Source organism: Sminthopsis crassicaudata, chromosome 3 (assembly GCF_048593235.1).
Source record: "Sminthopsis crassicaudata isolate SCR6 chromosome 3, ASM4859323v1, whole genome shotgun sequence".
In the NCBI taxonomy this organism is placed as follows: domain Eukaryota; kingdom Metazoa; phylum Chordata; class Mammalia; order Dasyuromorphia; family Dasyuridae; genus Sminthopsis; species Sminthopsis crassicaudata.
Window position 1 is genome coordinate 617,872,318 of NC_133619.1, and position 16,071 is coordinate 617,888,388.

Sequence of the window (16,071 nt, forward strand, 5' to 3'; positions counted from 1 at the left end):
GGAAGGAAGGAAGGAAGGAAGGAAGGAAGGAAGGAAGGAAGGAAGGAAGGAAGGAAGGAAGGAAGGAAGGAAGGAAGGAAGGAAGGAAGGAAGGAAGGAAGGAAGGAAGGAAGGAAGGAAGGAAGGAAGGAAGGAAGGAAGGAAGGAAGGAAGGAAGGAAGGAAGGAAGGAAGGAAGGAAGGAAGGAGGGAGGGAAAGAAGGAAGGAAGGAGGGAGGGAAAGAAGGAAGGAAGGAAGGAAGGAAGGAGGGAGGGAGGGAAAGAAGGAAGGAAGAAGGGAAGGAAGGAAGGAAGGAAGGAAGGAAGGAAGGAAGGAAGGAAGGAAGGAAGGAAGGAAGGAAGGAAGGAAGGAAGGAAGGAAGGAAGGAAGGAAGGAAGGAAGGAAGGAAGGAAGGAAGGAAGGAAGGAAGGAAGGAAGGGAGGGAGGGAGGGAGGGAGGGAGGGAGGGAGGGAGGGAGGGAAGGAAGGGAGGGAGGGAAGGAAGGAGGGAAGGAGAGAGGGAAGGAGAGGAGGGAAAGAAAGGAAAAGGAAGGAAGGAAAAAGAAGGAAGAAAACCAGTACTAACAAATGGCATCAATTTATTCAAGCAACTAAGGAAGAAAGGAGATGTTGTCAAAGAGAGGTGGGATTTTTTCCCCCTGTATTTCTTTTTCTTTTGAGGAGCTGGTACAGTTTTTGTGGTCTGTAAAATCTTCTATCCAGTGTTTTCTCAACAGCACTATTGTAACCAGAACATTTTTCTACTCTTTGATAATTAATAGAAGATGTAAATAAGCAAGGCTTCAAGGCTATCTGGTGAAACCCTACTCAGGAACCAGATGGCAGGATTAATCTATACAATAAATTATTTTGCCTCAGAAATCTCTATCCTGGCTTGCTTTTGAAAGGAAATCCCTGGACTCCAAACAGAAAACCCCAGGATTTCAAACAAAAATGCCAATAATAAGGAAATTTAAACTACACACATCCATTCCAGCACATTATGTCATAAGTCCAGGAACAAATACTTCAGATCAATTCATTTTAAAATAAGTTATTTCTCCCTAAATGGGGAAAAAATGTTAGATATAAATAGGCTAAAAAAGAGGTGGCAAGCATGCAACCCAAGAAACTGAAGCCCAAATCAGATTAGAATATAATTAGAGATATTTAACGAAAAATTAAAATGCAACAAAATATAGATAATACATCGTGAGACACGAGGCCAGGAAAGTCTGAAGATTGGTGACCTCCAATTCCATTTTAGCTTGAGTTTCACACCATTGGGTACACAGCATGCTACCAATAACAACTTCTGCTTATACAGAGAATATAACACTAAAGAGGTGTATAAAACAGAAAAGCTGTTAACTAGTTATGTTGTTAAGATGAATAATGCTAGACAGCTCACCTATTCCAAACTGATATCCATAAAAAATAGAATTAGGATCCAATGAAAAGGTATGGATCATAAATTTAGTTCTGGAAATAACTACTGATCTCATGTCCCAGATTAGGATCAGTCACACAGGGAATAAGTGGCAGGTCTAGGAGTCAAATAGTGGATGTTTTGTAATTTATACCAAGAAAAAGGTATTCAAAGGGATAGGACAAAAGAGCTATTAAATTATTGCATTTGAATATCCAGAACCAGAAGATGGTATTCACTACTATAGAAAAAATAAGACACTATAAAATATTGAATAAATGTATATTCCATCATCTATTTGGGCTCTTTGTTTTGAAAAACAAACTAAGAAAACTAACCTCTTCCTTGTGTAGAAATGTCATTTTACTATTAAAATGGAAAATATCAGAAAGCAGAATATTTTAAATCTAAAGGAAATCATGATTAGATAACACAAATAAACAAAGATACCTAAGTATAATCACATATAGTGTTCTCTTGAATTTTCCAATACTTGGATATTTTTGGTTTTTATGATCTCTAAGAAAATGTAAAAGTCTCCGTCAAATCTAATATCATATAGCATGAGCATGCAAGAAAAAAAGAAGCAATATATACTGAAATTTTAAGACTTGGGGGGTGGGGGGAGAAGAGAGAGGCAACATGGGATAGTTAAAATAATACTGATCTTTGAAGTCACTTCAAGTTCCAGCTGACATTAATACCTGTATTACCTTTGGACAACTTATCTCAATTTCCAAATCTATAAAAAGAATAAAATACTTTCTGCCTTGCATCTCATCTAAGATTGCCATTATTAATCCAGTCACGTAATGATGATGATGTTGCGTCCTCATAGGCTATGCCAGCAGAGAACGGATTCCTTCTGAAACTGGAAAGTCTTGGCATACAAGCCAGGCAACAAAAAACTGTTTTTGTAAACTAAGAACAAGTCTAGCTCAGCTCAAAGAAGCTCATTACCAGAAAGCAGGCCACCCCAAGTAGTGAAGTATTTAGGCCCAGAAATTAGCTGATGAAATGGCAAAGGATTGTGTTGTCATGACAAGATATAATAGGAATCATGGAAAGTACTCAGATAGAAATTCAGATATAATGATATTTCTATAATGATTTTGGAAGAACACAGGACAGTTTTTATTGGTAGGGTGAAGGGAGGCAGGAAAAGTGGCTCAGAAAAGTCCAGAGAAGGGAGAAGAGCAAGTTAGCAAGAACTGGGCATTTTAACCCATTAATCATGAAATCCACAAATACACTTTTCAATATGTTTTAAAAACTGTCATTCTGATATTAAAAGGGGAGCCCGTCCAGTCTATTTAAAATGATTCCAAATGCTATTTGATTTACATTTTTGTAATTATCTCTTTGAACCTGAGTAAATCAGTAAAGACTTTCCAATTACTCAAATAATCATTAAAATACCTACCTACCCTTTTTCTCCACAAATGACAAGATTTGTTTTCTTCTCCTACTGAGCTTTTGTTCTTTAAGTCATTCCCTACATCAAAAAGCCAAATGAAATAACTAACTCTGTATTAGTATCTGACAACTTTAAAAGTATTCTGTTTAATCTGAAATATCATTTCTATATTCATCAAGCTTGGTCAAGAATTTTTTTCAGCTTTCACTACACAAATTTGAAGAAACATTCTAAACCAATTTCTTCAAAAGACATATCATGCCTTCTCTAAGTTATTACTTTAATACAAGTAATAAACAAATATATGTTATTATTGAGATATCAGCACACAGTCAAAAGATTGGCTAAAAAGAAATTAATTTCTTCTGTCATGGTAATAAAAACGTAGTTTAACAAAGGCAACTAGAAATTACATCTGTGTCCATGTAGGGAAGTTTCATATCAAGAATACACCTCTGAACTCTTAATGAGTAGTAGTATTCATTTATTCAACAAAAAAAATGCAGTGAATTAAGGAATGGCCTCAAAGTCCTTCAGTCCTACCTCAGATGCACATTAGCTCTGTGACCCTGTGTCAACCTGGCCAAGTTACTTAATCTCTTGAGGCTTTAGGCAAATCTCAACAGAGCTACTGTTATAAGTTTCTTCCCCAAGAACATTCCTATAGCAATGAAAACATGTGTCCAACCCCTACAATATCCCTTTTTCTTATTCATTTATGTCAATCTCCCCTTTTTTCTAAGCATACCACTCTTGCTTTTCCTCCTGTTCTAATATATCTATACTATAAAAAACCAATGCTAAGTGTAGTGATTAATGAAAAACTAATTCTCTATGTTCTGAAAAATACACAAAGTGGGGCTGCAGGACTCAGTCATCAAGCAGAAAGACAAGAAAAGTGCTAGGGGCATCAGATAACAAAAAAAAGCAGAGTTATTAATTGAAATGTTATGTAGTTGATGTATGTGTTTAGCAGTATGGTTTTTTCTCCTTTAATATAGTTTAGCTTTTCTTCTTTAAGTCAAATTTTACGAATTCTACTTCCATGAATTTTTCCACAAAAATGAGGAAAACCAATAGTTTCAATGGTGCTAATTTCAAAAAGAGATTCATTTGTGACCTTTCTTAACCAAAATTTCCACACAGGATGTTGCTTTAAAAAAGACAAAAAGAAAATAAAAATAATCTTTTCAAGTTTTGGAATTCTATCAATAGCTCAGTTTACACAACAATAACTTGCTTTTTTATAAGGGTAAAAACGTATACATTTAGAAGGAAAATAAAGTGCTATTTAAATAAACAATTTCCAGACTTGGCACTTAAGATTTTGAGATACAGAAGTGTACAAAGTAATAAAAGCTAAAAGCTATTCAGCTCTACTCACTACTAAGGAGAACAAAAAACAGTCTCCATGCCTCTGATGCAGGTTCTTTACTTTCTATCTCTAGAAAGAACATTGAGTACAAACATGCAGCAAGTAAAATTGTTTAATGAACAATGGCAGAATTAATTACTCATCATATCCATCATTTTGTTAAACAAAAATACAGCACACATCCAGGGAAAGTACTACAAATGATTTTACACAGTTGCAAAAGTATTTTTAAATATTAACTGAATCTCTTGTTTCAAAGATGTAATTGTTTTTAGAAAATCTAATGTTACATCAGGGAAAAAAAAAACAGTACTTTTTTGAATGTAATCTTTTTAAAACTTAGAATTTTTTCAATGGAAAAATACTGACAAAATTGATTAATGTTTTTTCCTTCCTGTTTCTGACAATGTTTCTCAGCAAAAATCCATGGTCCCTACTCTGATTAGTCTCCTAATCTCCTGAAAGTAAGATTGCTTGTATGCATTTTTATAACTCATCATGAAAAATTTTACAATCCTGTATAAAATATAACCACTGGTGATAATATTGAGGAAATGATGTTAAAAGAAAAACTCAGTTTCCAGAATAGTTTCTTTGCAAATGAATCTGAAAATCATTCATACAACTCCATTTTTAGAGTCCATATAAAACAAAAGAGAATTGAGCAAGCTACTTCTTTTACCTTCATTTAGTACATAACAAATGGAGATACCTTATTAGATAGCTCTACTAGCAGCTCAATAAACCTAACCATAAAACCAGTAGCTCTACTTCTTAAGGAATTCTAAAAACCATGTCTCATTTGAGAGGCTGACATACTAGTGTACCCAGAATATTAACATTTAAGGTATCTTTAAAGCATAACAAGAAAATAGAATGAGGATTGGAAGAGCCTTGGGGGAGGGAGGAAGAAGGGATGAGAAACTATCAGGTCCCTTGAAGGTCTAAATCTTTTTTTTTTTATTTTTTTATTTTTTTTTAATTTTTTTTATTATATATATATATATTTTATAATATTATCCCTTGTATTCATTTTTCCAAATTACCCCCCCTCCCTTATTCCCTCCCCCCGACGACAGGCAATACCATACATTTTTACATGTGTTTACAATATAGTCTAAGTACAATACATGTGTGTGAATATCATTTTTCTTGTTGCACAATAAACATTAGAATCCGAAGGTACATGCAACCTGGGGCAGACATATATTAGTGCTAACAATTTACATTCCCCTCCCAGTGTTTCTTCTCTGGGTGTATCTACCTCTGTCCATCATTGATCAAACTGGAAGTGAGTTGGATCTTCTTTATGTTGAAGATTTCCACTTCCATCAGAATACATCCTCATACAGTATCGTTGTTTGAAGTATACAGTGATCTTCTGGTTCTGCTCATTTCACTCAGCATCAGTTGATTTAAGTCTCTCCAACCCTCTCTGTATTCCTCCTGCTGGTCATTTTCTTACTGAGCAATAATATTCCATAACTTTCATATACCACAATTTACCCAACCATTCTCCAACTGATGGACATCCATTCATCTTCCAGTTTCTAGCTACAACAAAAAGAGCTGCCACAAACATTTTGGCACATATATGTCTCTTTCCGCTCTTTAGTATTTCTTTGGGATATAATCCCAGTAGTAGCGCTGCTGGGTCAAAGGGTATGCACAGTTTGATAACTTTTTGGGCATAATTCCAGATTGCTCTCCAGAATGGCTGGATTCTTTCGCAACTCCACCAGCAATGTATTAGTGTCCCAGTTTCCCCACATCCCCTCCAACATTCATCATTATTTGTTCCTGTCATCTTAGCCAATCTGACAGGTGTGTAGTGGTATCTCAGAGTGGTCTTAATTTGCATTTCTCTGATCAGTAGTGATTTGGAACACTCTTTCATGTGAGTGGATATAGTTTCAATTTCTTCCTCTGAGAATTGTCTGTTCATATCCTTTGACCATTTATCAATTGGAGAATGGTTTGGTTTCTTATAAATTATGGTCAGTTCTCTATATATTTTGGAAATGAGACCTTTGTCAGAACCTTTGTTTTTAAAAATATTTTCCCAATTTGTTACTTCCCTTCTAATCTTGTTTGCATTATTATTATTTGTACAGAAACTTTTTAGTTTGATGTAATCAAAATCTTCTATTTTGTGATCAATAATGATCTCTAGTTCTCCTCTGGTCATAAATTCCTTCCTCCTCCACAAGTCTGAGAGGTAGATTATCCTCTGTTCCTCTAATCTATTTATTATCTCCCTCTTTATGCCTAAATCATGGACCCATTTTGATCTTATCTTGGTATATGGTGTTAAGTGTGGATCCATATCTAATTTCTGCCATACTAATTTCCAGTTTTCCCAACAGTTTTTTCCGAATAATGAATTTTTATCCCTAATGTTGGAATCTTTGGGTTTGTCAAAGATTAGATTGCTATAGATGTACCCTTTTTTGTCCTTTGTATCTAATCTGTTCCACTGATCTACCGGTCTATTTCTTAGCCAATACCAAATGGTTTTGGTGACTGCTGCTATATAATATAGCTTTAGATCAGGTACACTTAGACCACCTTCCTCTGAGTTTTTTTTCATTAGTTCCCTTGCAATTCTTGACCTTTTATTCTTCCATATGAATTTTGTTGTTATTTTTTCTAGGTCATTAAAATAGTTTCTTGGGAGTCTGATTGGTATAGCACTAAATAAATAGATTAGTTTGGGGAGTATTGTCATCTTTATTATATTCGCTTGGCCTATCCAAGAGCACTGAATGTCTTTCCAATTATTTAAATCTGATTTTATTTTTGTGGCAAGTGTTTTGTAATTTTTCTCATATAATTCCTGACTTTTCTTTGGTAGATGGATTCCCAAATATTTTATACTATCAACATTTGTTTGGAATGGAATTTCTCTTTGTATCTCTTGCTGTTGCATTTTGTTAGTGATATATAAAAATGCCGAGGATTTATGTGGATTTATTTTGTATCCTGCCACTTTGCTGAAATTTTGAATTATTTCTAGTAGCTTTTTAGCAGAGTCTTTGGGGTTCTCTAAGTATACCATCATGACATCTGCAAAAAGTGATAGTTTAATTTCCTCATTTCCTACTCTAATTCCTTGAATCTCTTTCTCGGCTCTTATTGCCGAGGCTAGCGTTTCTAGTACTATATTGAATAGTAATGGTGATAGTGGGCAACCTTGTTTCACTCCTGATCTTACTGGGAAAGGTTGCAGTTTATTTCTATTGCATATTATGCTTACTGACGGTCTTAAATATATACTCCTGATTATTCTAAGGAATAATCCATTTATTCCTATACTCTCAAGAGTTTTTAGTAGGAATGGATGTTGGATTTTGTCAAATGCTTTTTCTGCATCTATTGAGATGATCATATGGTTCTTATTAATTTGATTATTAATATGGTCAATTATATTAATAGTTTTCCTAATATTAAACCAGCCCTGCATTCCTGGAATAAATCCTACTTGATCATAGTGTATTATCTTGGAGATGATTTTCTGAAGTCTTTTTGCTAATATCTTATTTAAGATTTTAGCATCAATATTCATTAAGGAGATTGGTCTATAATTTTCTTTCTCAGTTTTCGATCTACCAGGTTTAGGTATCAGTACCATGTCTGTGTCATAAAAGGAATTTGGTAGGACTCCTTCATCCCCTATTTTTTCAAATAATTTATATAACATTGGGGCTAATTGTTCTTTAAATGTTTGGTAGAATTCACATGTGAATCCATCTGGCCCTGGGGATTTTTTCCTGGGGAGTTGATTAATAGCTTGTTCTATTTCTTTTTCTGAAATGGGACTATTTAAGCAATTTATCTCCTCCTCTGTTAATCTAGGGAGCCTATATTTTTGGAGGAAGTCATCCATTTCACTTAAGTTATCAAATTTATTGGCATAAAGTTGGGCAAAGTAACTCCTTATTATTTCTCTAATTTCCTCTTCATTGGTGGAAAGATCCCCCTTTTCATTTGTAAGACTATCAATTTGATTTTCCTCTTTCTTTTTTTTGATCAAATTTACCAAAGGTTTATCTATTTTATTGGCTTTTTCATAAAACCAACTCTTGGTTTTATTTATTAATTCAATAGTTTTTTTACTTTCAATTTTATTGATTTCTCCTTTTAATTTTTGTATTTCGAGTTTAATTTTTGGTTGGGGGTTTATAATTTGGTCTTTTTCTAGCCTTTTAAGTTGTAAGCCCAATTCGTTAATCTTCTCTTTCTCAATTTTCTTCAAATAAGCTTCTAAAGATATAAAATTTCCCCTTATTACCGCTTTAGCTGCATCCCAAAGATTTTGATATGATGTCTCATCATTATCATTATCTTGGGTGAAATTGTTAATTGTTTCTATAATTTGCTCTTTCACCCAGTCATTCTTTAAGATGAGATTATTCAGTTTCCAATTACTTTTTGGTCTATTTATCCCTAACTTTTTACTGAATGTAGCTTTTATTGCATTGTGATCTGAGAAGAAGGCATTTATTATTTCTGCCTTCCTACATTTAATTTTGAGATCTTTATGTCCTAGTATATGGTCAATTTTTGTATAGGATCCATGAACTGCTGAGAAGAAAGTATATTCCTTCCTATTGCCATTCAGTTTTCTCCAAAGGTCTATCATACCTAGTTTTTCTAATGTTCTATTTACTTTTTTAATTTCTTTCTTGTTTGTTTTGTGGTTTGATTTGTCTAAATCTGAGAGTGCAAGGTTGAGATCTCCCACTATTATAGTTTTACTGTCTATTTCTTCTTGCAGTTCTCTTAACTTTTCCTTTAGAAAGTTAGATGCTATACCACTTGGTGCATATATGTTTAGTATTGATATGGCTTCATTATTTATGCTACCTTTCAGCAGGATATAGTTTCCTTCCTTATCTTTTTTAACGAGATCTACTTCTGCTTTTGCTTGATCTGAGATAAGGATAGCTACCCCTGCTTTTTTGGCTTTACCTGAAGCATAATAGGTTCTGTTCCAACCTTTTACCTTTACTCTGTATGTATCTCCCTGCTTTAAGTGTGTTTCCTGTAGGCAACATATTGTAGGGTTCTGCTTTTTGATCCAATCTACTATCCGTCTCCGTTTGATGGGATCGTTCATCCCATTTACATTTACAGTTAAAATTACTAATTCTGTATTTCCTGCCATCGTATTATCCCCAGATTATGCTTTTTTCCCTTGACCCCCCTGATCCCCCTCCCCGATATTTAATTTACAGACCCCCCTTGTGACGCGCAACCCTCCCTCTTTTTTTTTTCTTTTTTTTTAGGATCCCTCCCCCCTCCCTCCAAGTCCCTTCACTTATTCCCCTTTTCCTTTTCCCTTTTCCTCTCCCCCCTTTTAATGAGGTGAGAGAAAATTCTCTGAAAAACAAATATGTTAATTATTTACTCTTTGAGCCTCTTCTGATGAGAGTAAGATTCACACAATGATTCTCCCCCTCACTAAGTTCCCTCAGATATGGTGTATTTTCTATGTCTCTTCCTGGGATGTAGTTTCCCTCTTTTTATCACTCCTTCCCCTTTTTCTGAACCGACCTCCTTCCCTTTACTACACCCCCCTTTTTTTCTTTTATATCAGTAAAATCAAATTATCCTTGAGTATTTTTTATATACCCACAACAGAGTTACAGTTCTCAAGGGTTCTGTGTACCTTTTTCTGTTTCTCTTCAGTCTTGTGGATGTAGATCAAATTTTTTGTTTAAGTCTGGTTTTTTTCTTAGAAACATATAGAATTCCTCTGTTTCATTGAATGACCATCTTCTTCCGTGGAAAAAGATGCTAAACTTAGCTGGGTAGTTCATTCTTGGTTGCAGTCCTTGATCTTTTGCCTTACGGAATATCAGGTTCCAGGCCCTTCTATCTTTTAATGTGGAGGCAGCCAGATCTTGGGTGACCCTTATTGTGGCACCTTGGTATTTAAATTGTTTTTTTCTAGCTGCTTGCAGGATTTTCTCCTTTGTGTGGTAATTCTGCAGCTTAGCCACAATATTCCGTGGTGTTCTTTTTTTAGGGTCTATTTCAGAAGGAGTTCGATGAATTCTTTCCACATCTACTTTCCCTTCTGTTTCTATTATCTCTGGACAGTTCTCTTTGATAATTTCCTGTAAAATAGAATCTAGGCTCTTTTTTTGGTCATAGTTTTCTGGAAGTCCAATAATCCGCAGATTATCTCTCCTAGATCTATTTTCCAGGTCTATAGATTTTCCCAGTAAGTATTTGACGTTGTTCTCCAGCTTCTCATTTTTTTTGTTTTGTTTGACTGATTCTTGGGTTCTCTGTGAATCATTCATTTCTATTTGTTCCATCCTGACTTTTAAGGAGTTATTTTCTTCTTTCACAGTTTTTAGTTCTTTTTGTAAATGCCCAATTTCGTTTTTAAATGAATTATTTTGCTCTATTGAATTTTTTTCCATTTCCCTAATTTTTTTTTTTGAGAATTATTTTCTTTTTCCAATTCAGAAATTCTATTTTCTTGAGACTTTTTTATCTTTTCCAATTCAGAAATCCTACTTTCCTGTGTTTTTTTAACCTTTTCTAATTCACTAATTTTGTTTCCCTGCATCTCCTGTGAATTCTTTATTTTTTCCAACTCCAATTTCAGGACGTTGTTATTCTCTATCATAACTTCCCTTTCCTTGCCCCATTTTTCTTCGATCTCCCTCAATTTCTTAAGAGCTTCTTCTAGGAGAGAGTTATGTGATGGGGGGCAGGAATCGTTCCCCTTTAGGTTGTTATCTGATTCTCTGCTGTCAACTTCCTCGGGGTTGGACACCCGCTCTTTCTCTGTATAGAAGGAATCTATGGTTTTTCTAGCTTTTTTGCTCATACTTAAAAAAAATCTTTTGGGGTCTGTCCCTGGGGTAGGAAATTATTTACTTCTTTACCAGCTTCCTCCCAGACCGGATGGATGCAGCGGCCCCTGCGCCCGCACTAAGAGAGAGCTCTGGGAGAGAGTTCCCCACCCCCTCCCTGGAAGTGCCTCAGAGGTGATTAGCACTGCTGTGCTTTGAGGGCGTAGAATAGTGAAGACAGCAAGAAGCTCAGCCTATGTGTCCGGGTGGGGAGTGGATGTCTGCAGCAGGTGACGTGAGAAGCCCCTGTGCTCAAACTGGAAGTGTCTGCCAGAAACCGCGGTCCCTAGTTCAAAGGTTCCGCTTCTCTGGGACTTCCTGGAGCTGAGTTCCACTCCCTCCAGCTAAGCTAGGCAGTGTGTGTTGCCTTGGGCCGTATCCACCCACTTGTCAGTCTCTTAACTATTCTCAGGAGGTAGCTGAGGCCACACCCCCTGGTGCCGAGTCTGCCGAGTCACCCCCAGGGTGGGGGGAGGGGGGGGAAATCTAATCTGAGTTTTAAAATATTTTGGCTTTCTCTTCTGAACTGCTAAATAATTAGCAGAGAAGAGCTAACAGCCTGTGCCAGATTCCTTTACCTCAGTGGCTTCTCTGATCCCAGAGCCCCTCCCAGCGCAATGGGCGCAGTGTGCCCCTACCCCACCGTCTGTGCTGGTCTTTCTTATTCCTCCCCTGAGAACTGACCTTTCCTGTTGAAACTCCAGATTCTCTTCAGCTGGTAAGTCGTGCTTCCAGTCCTTGTGGTATCTATCAGTCCTGAGCTAATTTTGAGACTTAATTTATCTAATTGGTTGTGAGGGAGTGAGGACGTTCACTGAGTAGTGTGTTTCTTCTCCGCCATCTTGGCTCCGCCCCCTTGAAGGTCTAAATCTTAAAACCTCAGATATGGGTGAACAATTAATGAGGAGCTATAGAGAACATTTTACAAGCCAACAAGACTTACTCCCCTCTCTTATTCTGTCACCACTGTTTGTTTTAAGGAAGAAAGACCATTGTCCCATATAAATACATTTATAGCTTGTTGCTATTAGGTCAATGATTTAATCAATATGGAACTTCCCTAAAGAGCAGCAACTCTTCTGTAACTAATAGTCTTGGCTATTGCCTAGTGCATTGAGCAGTTACATGACCGCCATATGGTCAGTCACATCAGTTATATGTGTCAGAGGCAGACCCTAAATTTGGTTCTTTTGAATTCTAAGTATATATTCTATATATATTTTAAATTTCCATCTTCTTCTCCTATCTAGAAACAATTAAGATTACACCACTAGAAGTCATTAATTTATCCCTTAAACATACAAAGCTATATTTCCCCATTATCAACCTTTTAAAGTCCTCGGAAAGGTGGGACACCAAGAGCACAAGTAATCAACAAGTCCGACATGGTCAAATCTCATTTTAAAGTTCAGTCTCAAAACTTACCTTCTTCAGAATCCCTCATGTTTGTATTAGCTGAGTCACTTTCACCTTTCTTTAATTTTGCTTTGTCTCCGGTCTTGTTTGCCTTATTTTTACCCTCCTGGGATTTTTTCTTTCCTGAAAAATAAGAAATCCATATTTTACTGCTATTCTTGACATTAATCAGTGGTATAAAACAGTGAAAATGATGATGACAATTATTAATCTAATCGTGGGAAACTGTTTACCTTTGGACATTAACTACTTTAGTTTCTTTTAAATAAAATAACAGACAAATTACCAATATAAAAAGTTGAGTAGAAAAAGTAAAAGGCAACATTTTGTAAAATAAATACTAAAAGAAACTTGCTGTGCCTATTTTAATAAGGGGCATGGGGGAATTAATTCACTTTATAGTTATGTCCACCTTAAAAAAAATACATAAAATCTGATTCAAAAGTAAAGATGTTGATTTAAAATTGCTGAAAAGAAAACAAGATAACAGCATCATATAATACTGGTAATTCATAAAAAGCAATTGGGCAGTAAATATTAGCAAATTTAGAGATTTTAAAATTATTTTTATTTATTTTGTTAAATATTTCCAAATTATAGGCAAATATTTTTAAACAATTTTAAAAAAAATTCGGAGTTCCCAATTCTCTCCCTTCCAATTGTCCCTCCTCACCTCTTGAGTTTGAGGCAAACATTTTGATTACAAGTATACATTTGATATCATACAAAATATCTTCTGGTGCAAAAGAAAATATAAAACAATAAAATATTAAAAAAAAAAAAAGATATGCTTAATCTGCAGTAAGAGTTCATTACTTCTCTCACTAGAGGTGAGTAGCATTTTTAGCATGGGTTCTTTGAAATTATGCTGCCTCACTCTCTTGATCAGTCATTCACAGGTGATCATCATTACAATAATGTTATTACTATATACAATACTTTAGTTCTGCTCATTTCACTTAGCTCTATATCATATGAATCTTGACCAGGTTTTATGAAAACCATCTCGCTTGTCATTTCTTACAGCATCATAGTATTCCATCACAACCATATACCACAACTTGTTCAACCATTCCTTAATTGATGAGCATTCCCTTAATTTTCAATTCTTTGACACTAAAAAGAACCGCTATAAATATTTTTGTGCAGATGATCCTTTCTCCTCTTCTTTGATCTTTTTTAGATAGACTTAGTAGTGGTATGACTGGGTCAAAGGATAAATTTCAAAGCCCTTACAAATTGCTCTCAAGTGGATGGGTCAAGTCCACAACTCTACCAACAATGCATTAGTTGTTTCAATTCTTACATTTCCCAAAGGCATTTAACATTTTTCTTTTCAGTCAATTGATAGGTATGAAATATTAAATAGTATTCCACAACTGTTTTAATTTGCACTGCTTTGATCAGGAATTATTTAGAACACTTTTTTCATATGACTATTGAGAGCTTTCCTAAAACTGCTTGATCCTATCCTTTCTCAACTGGGAAATGGCTCTTGTTTTTATAAATTTGGCTCAGTTGCCTATATATTTATGAGAATGAGGCCTTTATCAAAGAAACTTGCTGTAAAAATGCTTCCCCCTTTTCCCCCTACCAGTTTCTAATTTTGGTCACACTGATTTTGTTTGACAGAAACTTTAATTTCACAAAATCAAAATTATCAATTTTACTTCAGGTCACTTTTTCTCTTGTTTGGTCAGAAACAATTCCTTTTATCCATAGATCCGGTAAGTAGATTTTTCCATCTTTCCCTAATTTACTTATAATTATCACTCTTTATGTCTGAATTATTTATCCATTATGATTTTATTATCATGATATACAGTGTAAGATATTGGAATCTATGTTCTGCCAAACTGCTTTTCAATTTTCCCAGCAATTGTTGTCAAATGCTCCAAAATCTTTGGTTTGGGGGTTTATCAAACATTAGATTACCATGGTTACTTATTACTTTATATTATACACCTAAATTATTCTACTGACCCACCACTCTATTAGACATTACTAAATTGTTCTGTTGATGACCATTTTGTAATATAGAATATGGAACTGTTAAATTGTTTCAATTCACACATTATTTTTTTTTAATTGACTCTCTTGATATTCTTGATCTTTTGTTCTTCCAGATAAATTATTCGACTTATTTTTCATAGATCTATAAAATAATTTTTTGGCAGTTTGGTATGGCACTGAATAAACAAACATAGGTAGAATTGTCATTTTTATTATATAGGCTTAACTATCCAGAAGTAAATAATATTTCTCCACTTATTTAGATCTATTTCTGAAGTGTTTTGTAATTGTCTTAATATAATTCCTAGGTTTGTATTGTTAGATAGACCCTCAAGTATTTTATACTATCTGTTATTTTAAATGGATCTTTTCTATCTCTGGTTGCTGAGTTTTGCTGGTAGTACATGGAAATCCGCGCATTTATGTTGGTTTATTTTATATCCAGCAACTTTGCTGAAGTTGTTGCAACTAGTTTTTTTAGTTAGAATTCTCAAAGTATACCATCATATTATTTGCAAAAAAGTAATAATTTTATTTCTTCACTGCCTATTTTTTCTTTCAATTTCTTGCTTTGTTAATTGGTTTTCAATAGATGCTAATCATTTTAAGAAAGGCTCCCACTGACTTCTATACTTTCTGGTGCTTTTAAAACAAATATTGGATTTTGCCACAAATTTATTTCTGTTTCTCTTCATATAATCATGATTTTTGCTGTTTTGTTATTGATATTGTCAATTGTGCTGATAATTCCTTAATATTGAATCAATCTTGTTTTTTTTTTCATATAAATCTCACCTGGTAATGGTATGATATTTGAAATAGATTCTAATATTTCATTTAAAATTTTTGAATTTCTTCTCAACAGTATAATCATCTAAAACAATTCCAAAAGACTCGTGATGGAACATGCTATTTTTATCTAGAAAATGATATAGCATCTGAATGCAGACCAAAATAGAGTTATCTTCACTATTTTGGAAAAGGGAATATTTTGTTCACAGTTTTATTTTTCACAAGATAACTAATATGGAAATATATTTAATATGATTTCACACATATAACCTATAAGGTAGGAGGGAATGAGAAAAGATTTTAAACTCAAAATCTTATATAAAATGAATGTTGAAACTATCAACCTAATTTCTTTGGGGGGGGGGAATTTTGCATCAATATTCATTTAAGGAAGTAGATCTATTAATTTTCTCTCTGTTTTTGTTGTTCCTAGTTTAGGTATCAAAATTAAATTCTCCTACTATATGTTGTTTACAGGAAACACACCTGAAACAGGATGAGACATTCAAACTAAAAGTAAAGGGTGGAGCAGAATCTATTATGCTTCAGGCAAAACCAAAAAAGCAGGAGTAGCCATCCTCATCTCAGATCAAGCAAAAACAAAAATTGATCTAATTAAAAGAGATAAGGAAGGGCATTATATCCTGCTAAAGGGAAGCATCAATAGTGAAGCAGTATCAATATTAAACATGTATGCACCAAGTGGTGCAGCATCTAAATTCTTAAAAGAGAAATTAAGAGAGCTGCAAGAGGAAATAGATAGCAAAACTATAATAGCG

The 16,071-nt window shown here is 34.5% G+C and overlaps 1 protein-coding gene across 6 annotated transcripts in view; it reads right to left on the bottom strand.

Annotated features, from left to right (window-relative positions):
* The window catches only part of PRDM2 (PR/SET domain 2), a 196,235-nt gene that overhangs the window by 67,323 nt on the left and 112,841 nt on the right, over window positions 1–16,071 (bottom strand). For all 6 annotated transcript variants that reach the window (XM_074306217.1, XM_074306218.1, XM_074306216.1 and 3 more), the window contains one exon: window positions 12,497–12,610. In XM_074306217.1, coding sequence (XP_074162318.1) covers window positions 12,497–12,610 — 114 coding nt within the window. The remainder of the gene's footprint in view (window positions 1–12,496; window positions 12,611–16,071) is intronic.